The sequence below is a fragment of the Protopterus annectens genome, chromosome 3.part1, assembly GCF_019279795.1.
Source record: "Protopterus annectens isolate FY-2018-M chromosome 3.part1, PAN1.0, whole genome shotgun sequence".
Lineage (NCBI taxonomy): Eukaryota > Metazoa > Chordata > Ceratodontiformes > Protopteridae > Protopterus > Protopterus annectens.
This window is the reverse complement of record NC_056732.1, coordinates 1,004,034,802-1,004,047,657: the sequence shown is the minus strand read 5'-3', so window position 1 is coordinate 1,004,047,657 and position 12,856 is coordinate 1,004,034,802. Positions and strand designations below refer to the sequence as shown.

Here is a 12,856-nt window from a genome sequence, read left to right as displayed (position 1 = left end):
GTGGTTTATAACTAAAAATAAAATCAAGCAATAAAAAGAAAAATGATTCATATTTCACAGCACTTCAACAACTTTACATCATTACTGGCTAAAAGCTGAAGGAATTATTATTCACTTCATAAAAACAGATGAGTCCCAAACCAAACACATTTCCAGGTTGTCCTGATTAGTTGTTACCTGCCCAAAGTATAGAGATCCTCAAGAAAGTTAACTCTTTTAAGTTGTGTGAATATTGTAGTTAATCGGTGAAACATAATACTAAAATATATTTTGCGACATACATACCTCTTCTAGAGAGTGATAAACTTCATAATCGTGTCCTTTTTCTGATCGACGACTCCGTCCACGCTTGAAGCCATGTTGCTTTTCTATCTCTTGCTGCAAATCTGGTATGAGAATCCTACAGGTATAATTGACAAAATAATTAGCATTTGGCATATGGTGCAACTAACTGCACAGAAAACATTAAAAAATGTCTCATAATTTCACGTGTACATTCCAAGTGGATAGTGAATGTTGCTCCAGAGTTGTGGTATAAGACAAGGAGTTGCCGTTTTGACTTTAGGGTCCTTACTGGACTGAATTCTATCCTTTCACTCTAAACTTTAGCTTCTCACATTCTGACATATTATAGACCTTTATCAGTCTGTTTGTTTCAAATTATGTAAAGACAGATTGCTAAGCTATTTTCTCAACATTGCCACCTTTTTATTGCAAATGTATTTGTCTCTTATCTGAAAGATTTGAATTAATACTTAGATGAGCAGTATATACCTATTTTAGTGTTGCAGCTTTGACTGTTAGCTTACTTTGTTGTCATTTTAATATCTATTTCTTAGTAGTCAGATAAGGCCAATTTACAGGTATACTCTACAATTAAACAAAGTTAAAGTACTTATACTTTATACTGTATGAAACAAAAACAATGAATAACTTTTTTACTACTTCAGAATGGTGCTCTTGTCCAGTTTAAACTCTTCTGTTCATGCTTTATTAAACCTTTGTTCAGGTAATATAGAGAATTACTGTTGAATTGCATATTGTATCTTGCTTATTATGTGTTAGAGACATGGATGCGAATAAATTCACCTCAAGAGCGAAGCTTGAGAAGTTCGCTCTTGAGGTGAATCTTGGCATCCACCTTGAGAGCGCATATTTCTAAGTTACCATCATTATTAGGTTCATAGGTAGGTACTAGGCTATTGGCCCTAGGGCCTATACAAGCCTAGCCAAAAAGGTACCCTGGTTTTCGCCACCCAAGAAAATTATTTTCCTGTGCTCCTGTCAAGCAGAACCACAGAAGGGATCCCCGGGGTGAATTTCCTATTACCCATCCAATCATCAAGATTTTTCTTGAAGAGTGCTAATGAGGAGCTCTGTTTGACATAGATAGGTAGTCTATTCCAGGGTATGGGAAGTCTCTGGGACAGGAATCTATCCCTCCAGTATGTTCTGTTTATTGTGGTGACAAGGTTTAGGTCCCTAGAGCGTGTAGCTCGGAGGGATTGGGATTTCTTTAAGTGGAGCATGTCCAACAGCTCTGGGTTTGACATAGCTTTGTATGTTAGGCAGAGATAGCCTCTGAGTAGGCGATATGCGACAGAGTAAAGCTGGAGATTTTGAGACGGTCTGCGTAGGGCATCTGTCTGAGGCCAGTAATCCTCTTTGTGAGGTATTTTTGCGGCCTTTCCAGTTGTTGTAGACGTCTTGTGAGGTACATACCAAAAGGGGCGTTGTACTCTATAATGGATCTAATGAGTGATGAGTAGAGGGGAACAATGACCTCTGGTTTTCTGGATGAGAAACCTTTTGTGATGAGGTATGCCACGTAGAAGGATTTCCTGATCACTGTGGCAATGTGATTATCAAAGGAGAGACTACTGTCCACCTGTGTCCCAAGGTCTCTTATCACACTTTCGGTGTTAAGTAGACTACTGCCTATGTGGTAGTTCATGGGTACAGAGTTTTTACCAAAGGGGATGACAATGCACTTTTTGGCATTGAGCTTGAGACCATGTCTTTGACACCAGGCATCTGTCTCAGTGAGGCCCTTTTGTAGGATGTCCACATCGTTAGGAGTTTTAGTTATGGCTCCTAGTTTGCAGTCATCTGCGAATTTAGTTAGCCAAAGACCTTCTGTGTTAGCCTGTACTTCAGGGAAGTAGATACCAAACAGGAGAGGACCCAGGACTGAACCCTGTGGTACTCAACTTGTCATTGGTCTGAAGTCTGATTTGGAGTCTCCTACTTTCACGTTGTGGGTTCTTTCAGTAAGCCAGTTGGCAACCCATCTTGTGACATAGGGATTTATACCTAGTTTAGTGAGTTTATCTATAATTCCAGAGTGGGGGATGGTGTTGAACGCCTTGGCGTGATCTAGATAGGCGGTGTGAAACACCTTACCCTCATCTATGGTTTTGGTGACTACTTCAAAGAAGTCTGTCAGGTTTAGGAGACATGATCTGCCTTTTACAAACCCAAACTGTGTGGGGTCCAGAGTTTTGAGATCTCCAATGTCTTTGTTTATGAGTTCCATGATGATACGTTCCATGGCCTTGCAGACGAGGCTCGTCAGGCTAATGGGGTGGTAGTTCCCGGGGTCTGTTGTGGCCCCCCACTTTGTGGAGTGGGATGACTGTCGCGGTGTGCCATTCAATGGGCACAAAGCCTGAGGTGAGGCTATGATTGAACATGGTACTTAGGTAGGGTACCAGTTACATTCTGTAGTACATGTAGAAGGCAGCCTGGGATGTTGTCAGGTCCCATGGATGCTGTGTTCTTGGCTTTGGAGAGTGATGTTTTTACCTGTGCAGCCGTGATTACAGGAACTTTGCATTCTTCCAGTATAAAGATGGGCCCTTTAGGGGGTGAGAGGGGGGTAAAGTTAGCACTGAACCTATCTGCCAGGATGTTGGCAATATCAGTTGGTTCTGTATATTTAATGTCATTGTGCTGTAACTCAGAGCAGATCTGAGTGTTGCCATTGAGATTTTTGAAATAGCTATAGAATGCTTTGTGATTGTCTTTAGAATCAGTGGCAATTTTGTTTTCATAACTAGCTTTGGAGGATTTTATGAGGGATCTCAGCTTCTTACTGAGGCTGACCAGGGAGTTCCTCCAATTGTGGGATTTTACTCTTTTTTGCAACAGTTTCTTTCTTCTGTTGTAGAGTTTGTTTATGGCAGAAGACCACCAGATTGGCTTCCTTTTTTTGGAGGATAGCATCTTGGTTCTGTTAGGGATAGCACGATCTATGCACTCGTGTAAGTGCTTATAAAGTGCATTTGTGTAGGATTCAGCAGTTGTACCTCTATTGTCCGTCTGCATGGGTGTCATGAAGTTTTCCACTTCTGTCTTAAGAAGTGTGAAGTTGGCTTTGTAATGCATGGAGATTTGCCTGTACCATGTACTGATAGCTACAAAACCATTGAATTAAAAAAAAAGCAAAAAACAAAACAAAAAAAAAAAACCTGTGCAGGCTTTGAAAGCCGGTAATGCAGTTAGGAATCACTGCACATCTTTACGTAAGGGAAGCAACCTGTTCCCAAGTACATTTTTAGTGAGTATAATGAAAACAATAGTCAGAAATGGAGTTTGAATGAACCCATTTCATGTTTTGCTGCTATTTACACTCAGATAGCAGTTGATTAACAGCCTGGTTCAGTGCTACTATAGCACCGGACAGGGTGTTAATAGTGTAGGGGTACTTAATTGTTAAGCAGCTATCTAAGCCTTGTTAAGGTGGACCCTCATGCTATAGTAGCTCTGAACCAGGATGCCATTTAACTGATATTTGAGTGTAATAACTGCTTTCCATGCACTACTAATCTGTTAGACACCATGGTATCCTCTTGCCTATATCATGCTCCTATTATTATAGCAGTCAGTGCTGCTTATCTGCCCTCCCTGCACAGATAGAAAAGCTACATGATGCTTTCATTGGTTTTCAGTCTCTTACAGTCACTGAACGTAGATAGTAACACTTTGCTTTCAGATGCACACTTTCCAAATTCAAGCACTATTGCACACTATAAAATAATCTGCTTTTTTGTATGACAATTTGTTAAGCATCCTTCCATCCATCCATCCCTTTTCTACAGTGCTTATTCTGGTGAGGATTGTGGTACTAGAAAGCTGAGTAGGCAGAAGAGACTATCCAGCTGTGTGATATAACCCCCCAGCATGCTCCGCATTTGCTCCACATTCTCCTTCCAGTGGGTTGTGCCTTGGACATCTCCAGTGGGAGGTATCTAAACTGAACAGTTGGTTAATCTCAATCCTGAAGATCAATATCTCAGTGCCAAGATGTTCCTTGATTACTGAGCTTTTCACTCTGTGCAGGAGAGTGAATACAGCAACCTTACAGAGGAAACTCATTCCCACCACTTGTATTCATGATCTCACCCTTTTGGTCATTGCCCAAAGGTCATGACCCTAGAGAAGGATGGAGACATAGATTAATTGGTAAACTGAGAGCCCCATTTAAGGACTCTGCTGCCACTTCAGCATAACAATTGTGAGAAGGAATATGAGTTACTTAAAATACTTCACTTGAGGTGCCTGCTTGTCTTGCACCCAGAGAAAGCAATCCACTCTCTTCCAGGAGACAACCCTGCTTTCAGTATTAGAAGTGTTCATTCTTGTCCTGCCACATGACACTCAGTGGTAAACTCCTCCATGCATCCCTGAGATCATACATAATGGTACACTCCTCCATACATCCCAGAAGTCATATGCAGTGGTACACTCCTCAATGCATCCCAGAGATCATACACAGTGGTACACTCCTTCATGCATCCCAGAGGTCATACACAGTGGTAAACTCCTCCATGCATCCCTGAGATCATACATAATGGTACACTCCTCCATACATCCCAGAGGTCATATGCAGTGGTACACTCCTCAATGTATCCCAGAGATCATACACAGTGGTAGACTCCTCCATGCATCCCAGAGGTCATACACAGTGGTACACTCTTCCATGTTTCCCAGAGATCATACACAGTAGTGCACTATTCCAGTGCATCCCAGAAATCATACACAGTGCTACACTTCTCAATGCAGCCCAGAGATCATACACAGTACTGCACTATTCCAGTGCATCTCAGAGGTCATACAGAGTGGTACACTCCTCCATGCATCCCCGAGGTCATACATAGTAGTGCACTATTCCAGTGGATTCTAGAGATCATACACAGTGATCACACTCACTTCAGGCCAAGAGGGAAACATTAACTGCAAACAACAGTGATGCAGCCCTTACAATCACAAACTGGATACTGTCCAAACCTCAGGCATGCAGTGATATACTGTCCATAAAAATCATGAACAGGAAGAGAGACAAGTTACACCTTTGGTGGAGATCTATGCACATATTGAATGAATATGGCTTAATACTGAGAATGTGGATGCAATTTTTCCAACACAAATACAGTGACTGAATAGCACTTAATAGTGACCCTGAAACCCAATATTCTTGTGACACCAACCGCAAGATGTTCAAGAGTACTTGGTTATATGCTGGAAATATCCATGCCTCCTCCAATGTCAGTGAAATGGTAAAGAGCTGATCCAAGTACAGGAGAGAATCTGTAGTTTCTCCTCTCTCCTGAATCAGAGGTTTAATAATCAGATTGGATCTTCTTGCACACACCATGGCATAGGCTTTCCCGTTGGGGGGGTGACATATCTACTATTGGGGTACACCATCCAGTCACCCGTTATTAAATTGGACCATAACACCAGTCTGATACCTCATACTTACTTTCCCTGCTTTTTATGCAAAACTGTAAAGATGATCTAATCATGGCACCTCAACAACAGCTAATCAGTTCAACACTTCTGGGCTGTCCTTATCCATTCTTGCAGCCTTGCCACTGTGAATCTGTTTAATCACTGCAATGGCTTCAACTACAGAAATTACAGAAATAGATACAGTTTCATCGATTGCTTCTAAAACTGCTACCAAAGAAGATGGCATGTCCACTAGATTCAGGAATTCCTCAATGTGGTCTGTCCACGTTTCATTAAAGTCTTTAGTAAAGGTAAACATTTCTTCACTACTGATGAAACTTGTCCTACCAAATTCTCCTGAGTCAAAGGATGGTTTGAAAAATGTCTTTAAGACCATACAAAGTCATTCTCCATGGCTTCAACAAACTCTTCAAATAACCAGACATTTGTTTCAGTCACTGTAATGGTTAGTGCCTTTCTGATCCCTCAGTACCTACTGGTCAGATCCAAAGAACTTCCAACTAGAACCACAAGGAAACCATCATGAAAACTTTCATTACCTCCTTGAACCTAACAGCTGCTCTGCATACTTGGCCTTTTTGGAGACCATGAATGCTGTTCTTGATAAGGTACCATCAAGTGACTCTGTAGTTCTGCTGGAGACTATGACACTTTCACGATGAATGATGGAGGTACTGGAAAGGGCATGACTGGGAAGAGCAGCATGCCTGATCAAAATGCAAGTGCTGATCTTTTGTTGAAGTTTTCTGAGCATCATGCTCAAAAGCATAGCATCTCATAAGTGTATTTGTGCTGCCAGAGCACCTTGTGGAAAAGGTTGATCTGAGATATGGGGAACAAATGACCTAATTAGTTTTTGAAGAGGGTCCATTGTCTTCCATGTCTCAGACCTCCACTTGAATATGAAAAAAGCTCCTCTGGAGGTGGAAGATGAACTCGTACTTCAAAAACATTTCTGCTTGGCATTCCCAGGGCACCCTCATTATAATTTTGGGTTTCCTAGGTCTAGTCACCCTTCATGCTGACCATCTGACCCACATCACCATCAAATGGTGATCAGCTGAGAGCTCAGCACTTGTCCTGACCCTGCTGTCTAGAACATGCTGATGACACAACTACAGACTCTATCATCAACCTTTGAGCTGTAACTATCTATATCTATATCTATATCTATATCTACATCTATATCCATATTGATATACCCTTTATTATTTTTCTTGTTTATTTAACTACTGCCAATCATATCACACTAGGGTACCCGGTTTTTCAGTTTAAAATTTTCAGCAGTATGTTGACATGCATGGGTTTGTGAAGTATTCAGAATCTATTGCTAACTGTATACAATTTGGTGCTCAATCAGATAATTCCTCTCTTTTAAAAGAAAAAAAAAATCATATTTTTACATATTTTCATTTTTAACATGAAAGAAAGTTCATTTTCATTTTCACAAGAATCAACCAACATCATCATCAACCCCCTTTTCCCCATTTTCTTCATGGGGTCTGGGTGTCATGCTAACTGTCACCATCCCTCTCGATTCAATGCCACACTTCTGCTTCTTTCAACACTCATGTCTGACTGTCACAGATCTTTCACACAATCTATCCAGCACTTTGCTGGACACCCTCATTTCCTCTTACTTTCTTCCTTCCAGCCTGTCATAAAAATGCTTCACCAGATTGTCTTCTGGTTTTCTGCACACGTGCCTGAAGCACAATACTATGTTCTCTTTGATCTTTTCTGCACTTAGAGCTATTTTGACTTTTGCTCTTATGTCCTCATTTCTCCATCTGTCCCACAGTGTGCACCCTACCACCTGTCTCAGGCACTTTATTTCCGTCACATCTAGCTTCTGCCTTTACTGCCCATGTTTCTGTAACATACAGTAGTACTGGTCACATGACTGTTTTGTACACCTTACCTTTCAGGTTCTTTGGCATCTTCTGTCATACACTACACCTGACACTCCATGCCAGTTGGCTGCAGCCCCTTTGATTCCAGCTTTAAACTCTTCATTCAGACTTCTCTTCTCCTCAAACACCCCTCCCAGATACATAAAGCTGTTAACCTGTTCCGATATCTTCCCTTATATCTCAATTCTCAGCTTCTTCTAATTTCCCCAATTTGCTGTCATTACCACTGTCTTATCTGTGCTTAGTTTTTTCCCATGTACCTTCAGTTTTGCATTATATTCCCATATTCTTTGCTGACGTTCTTGTTCAGAGTCTGCCTGTAATGCCACATTGTCTGCATACAGCAACTTTGTTGATCTGTTCCCTCTGACCTGTTTGCTAATGTAATCCATCACCAGTATGAACAGCAGTGGGCTCAGAGCTGAACCCTGATGCACACCCATTTCCACTAGGAACCCCTCTGTGAGACCAAACACTGTTCATACTTGAGTCATTGGGTCCTTGTACATAGCCTGCACAAATTCTACCAATGTTTCTGGGACTTTGAACCATTGCAGGACTGCCCAAATCAGCTTTCTTGGGACCTTGTCATATGCTTTCTCCAAGTCTAGGAATGACCAGTTGGACTCTTTCCTCTTCTCTAGTTTCTTCTCAGCTATCTGTCTCACTACAAACATTGGGTCACTTGTGCCACATCCTGGTTTGAATATGATCTGCTCATCTCCCATCTTACTCTCTACTACTCTGTGTATCCTTTTATCAATCACCCTCGCTAGAACTTTCATGCAGTATGCCAGGGGTTTGATACCTCTGTACTGCCCACAGTTGTGGATGTCCCCTTTGTTCTTGTACACTGACATGGGTATGCTTATTCTCTGGTCATCTGGGATACAGCTTTCTCTCCACACTGCTATGAGTACCCTCAGGAGCTATTTCTCTCCTATCTCATCCATCATCTTTATCATATCTGCTGTGATCTCATCTGAGCCCACTGCTTTCCCTGACTTCATTTTCTGTAGTGCTGGTCTTATTTCTTCTAGGTTGGGCTCCTCTTCTTTTCTCATCATAGGTTGTGTATGGGGCAGACAGTACAGTTTCTATGGGGATTTCTTCATTCAAAACATGCTAGACATACTCCTTCCATCTGCCTTTGATGCCCTGTGGACTGGTGAGCAGGATGTTGCTGGCATTCCTTATGAAGGGTGTCTGACTATCTTCTTTATCTGTCTGTATTTGCCGTGCAACCTGATATAGTTTCTTTGTGTCACCTACCGAGTCACTTTCCAGAAGCTGGTAGAGTGTGTCTCTGATGCCTTGATCTTAGCTATTGCGACTCCTTTGTTAGCCTCTTTTTTTAGTCAACCAGTATTCCTTCCTAGTCTGCTCTGTTTTTCCTATCCCCCACTTTTTCCTACACTCCCTCTTTCACCAGCTTTCCTTGTGCACCTTATTTCCATACATGGCATGGCCTCATATATGTTCTGTAGTCCTCACACATCTTTTTCAACTCTACCTATTTCCTCCTCTTGTTGGGTTGCTAGAGCCCTGAGTAATTACTTGAACCCGTGTGCTTTCTCTCCAGTCAATGTCAAGGTCTTCAGCCTGGTTTCTGTGGACCTTAGAGCTTTTTCTGACTACTGCTTGCAGTTGATTGTGACAACCAGTGGTTTATTCTGTGGAGTGACTGTTTCACTGCAAATGACTTTTCAATCACTGATTCTACCCCAGTGCCCTTTCCTTACTAGGAGGAAGTCTATCCAAGTTGCATATTGACCACTTTTTTATATGGTCTTGTGACTGTCTCTCTTTCTGAACCACATGTTGACTACTATCAAGCCATTTGTCAGACAGAAGTATAGAATGGCCTTTCCTTTATTTCTGCTCTCCTACCAATGTGGGCCCAGGCAGTCCTCATATCCCTTTCTGTCTGTCCTGATATATGCATTCAAGTCACCCATTATCAACACCAATTCATGCTGCCCTGCTTTATCTAGCAGGTCACGCAACTACTGTCTGAATGTACTCTTTTCCTCACTATCACATCTCTGCTCTGGGGCATGGATTGAAATTTTGAATACTTTCCTATCATTAGGATGGAGTCTGATTTCCATGGTTTTGTCTCTAATTCTGATGACATCCATCACTGCCTTCTGAAGCCCCTCTCTCTCTCTCACCATAATTCCTTGTATCTAGCCTGTCCTCCTCCTGAGTAGTAGACACTGCCCTTCCATCTTGTCTCTCAAATACATAGGATGTCCACCCTCCTCTGTACCATCATGTCATCTACTTCCAAGCTCCGTCCTGTCAGTGAACCTACACTGAGTGTAGCAAATCTTAGTTCATGCTTGGTAGATTGACTGGTTTTACATCCAGCTTTTGCTCACCAGAGCTATCCCAGGTAACCCAGGCAAGGCACAAACTGGCCAATAGGGTTCATAGACCCCTCCCACCATTAGCATGGGTCTGTGGGGTAGGTTGGAGTAGGCAGGGTCCTCAACCCATTTATCACCAGCAAATAACCATGCCAATTTGGTGACATTAGTAAAAATAATTGGTTCACCTAAAGCCATATTTTACACCACTGAGTGGCTATCCCTGCCACGGCGCACAGTATGTGATCTATGTTCTTCTATTTTGAAGATACTGCACACCACAGTAGATGCCCAAAGCAGTTGGTTTGTACAGCTCTTCCCCCTATAGGGCATCAGATAGTCTGTGCCACTGCCCACAGCTCCATTGGTGAGTTTTGAGATGGAAACACTCAGCGTGTTTCTTGGAGATGGGAGGAAGCTCACAGAGACACAAGGAGAACATGCAAACTGCAAACAGGCATTTGCTGAAGGTCATGATAGAACCTTGTACTATGAGTATGGGAGGCAAAAACCTTCACCATTAAGACAATTGGTCTCTGGGGATCAATCAACAATCCCATTGCAATTTGTCACTCTCTCACTGTGAAGTCTTTCGGCTTTTCCCAGTTAGGGGTCACCACAGCAGATCACCAGTCCGCTTATGATTGGCAGTAGATTTTGCAGTGTTGAGTTGCCAGCCCAGTGCCCAACCTTCAGGGAAGGTACACACACACAGTTAAGCACCTAGCTGCATGTCTTTTTAAAGTTTAGTCAATCACAGGGAGGAAATCCAGACTCCGCACAGAAGGTGCTCCAGTCGAGAATTGAACCGGAGAGCCTCTTGTTGTGAGGTGACAATGCTAACTGCTGCACCACCACCACTAAACAACCCATATTTTAAGCTAGAGCTGAAGTCTTCTTTCTTGAAATACCAGTTTTATTTCTTTATAGGTTGCATGAGCTGAGTGCAAGGTGAAGAAAATACTATGTATTTTGAAGAACTTTTCAGGTTTAATGGTTTTAGAGGGGGTTTCAGTTCTGGCTTTAACATGATCACTTTAACCATTTAAGCTGACATTTACACAAGATGATATTTAATAGAACCCTCATATCATTAACTGTGGCATTATTGTTGTATGATTCCATTAAAAAGGCTATTTTTCTCAGTCTATTATTTGCAAATTTATTTATTAATTTGCATTCAAATTTCAACTGGGCCATGCAAGATCTCTTTTCAGTTGTTGCTTTGGGAAAAAATCTCCAAAAAGAATAACACTTTATATATAACTTTTCCAAGTAGTAGTTACACAAATATATAGCACACCAAGCTGAATACAAAGTCAATTTTTACAATTATGGATATGCATATGCAAAACATACAATTGTGATAATAAACAGTATTTGCAATTGTGGTAATAAAGCAAAATCAAGCTATTATACAAAAATAGAAGTAAGATTTAACTGAAATAGGAGATATTCCAACAGAAATAAAATCCATTAAAACTGATGATAAGGTTGCATTATACATAGTGATTCATTGTGACAAAATTATTATCACATCAGCAGCATTATGTGGGAGCTTTTAACAGAAGTCATAGGCTAGGCAGCCTTTCACAATAGCAGAGTGTTTTAGATCATCCCTAGAGACAGTGAGAGAGGGATTTTTTTCTGGCTTGGATCAAACTGTGAATTAGCCGGGGGTAGAAGCAATTACATATCCAGGTGTGGATTTATAACGTTCTTGGTTTAGCTTTGAAGGAGTGGTGGTCTTCTAGCTGCCTGAGTATTGATGGAAAACTGTTCCAGAGTTTGGCAATGTAGCTGGAATACAGAGCTTCATCACAAGAATTTTGTGATTTTTAGTGCATAGGCAAGTTGTTTATCTTTAAATGGGTCTATATAATGGCATCGAATGGGCTGTTAACCGAACGCCCTTTTAATGACACATATTGAGCGAAATACAAAAACCCCAAATGGCCACAAAAGCAAATTTTTCCCAGGGGGGAAAATTCACTTGGCTGTCATCGGGGATTTATCCTTTTCTCCACTATAGTGCGATCTCTTTGTTGGTATATTTAGTTAGGGGGGTGTGGGGAGGAAAACCCCCCACTTCGTACGGTCTGAATTTTTTTTTTGTATTGGACAAACAATTTTTTCCCTTGGGAAAAAAATTTGCTTTTGTGGCCATTCGGGGTTTTTGTATTTTGCTTAATATGTGTTGATAAAAGGGTGTTCAGTTAACAGTCCGTTCAATGGAGTAATACAGACGTTCTTTGGATCATGGATATCTGGATGGACTGTACCATCAGAAGAGTGGATGACCATTTACCTGATTACTAGAGAATTGTTTTGGCAATTTTTAGTTGGTTGAATTTAAGGAGTTGGGTATTCCATCAAATATAGTGTACAGACTGGTATCCTACCTATTGGGAAGATTTGATGAAAATGTAGCTATCTTGTTGTAGTTTTATTCAAGCTTGGCAGTTTGTGAAAATGGAACATACAGAAAGCTTGATATTAATTAGGAAGATGCTGTAGCTAGATGAGCTATTAATTAACCTTACAGGAGAATTAGGAACATTGTGGTATAAATATCTTGAAAATGTGGAGCAAAAATATTAAACGTGACAAATGTCATGACGTTGCACTTAGTTTAATACATGCAGCTAAATGTCATGGCATTGCATTTAATGTAATAAATGCAGCTAAATGTCATGACATTGCATTTAATTTAATAAATGCTGCTAAATGTCATGACATTGCATTTAAGTTAATAAATGCAGCTAAATGTCATGACATTCCATTTAATTTAATAAATGCAGCTTTACAATATTAAAG

At 41.0% G+C, this 12,856-nt stretch overlaps 1 protein-coding gene across 2 annotated transcripts in view; it reads right to left on the bottom strand.

Annotated features, from left to right (window-relative positions):
* Positions 1–12,856, bottom strand: part of CPA6 (carboxypeptidase A6) — a 1,209,807-nt gene that overhangs the window by 521,305 nt on the left and 675,646 nt on the right. For both annotated transcript variants that reach the window (XM_044067161.1, XM_044067162.1), the window contains one exon: positions 286–400. In XM_044067161.1, the coding sequence (XP_043923096.1) occupies positions 286–400 (115 nt within the window). The remainder of the gene's footprint in view (positions 1–285; positions 401–12,856) is intronic.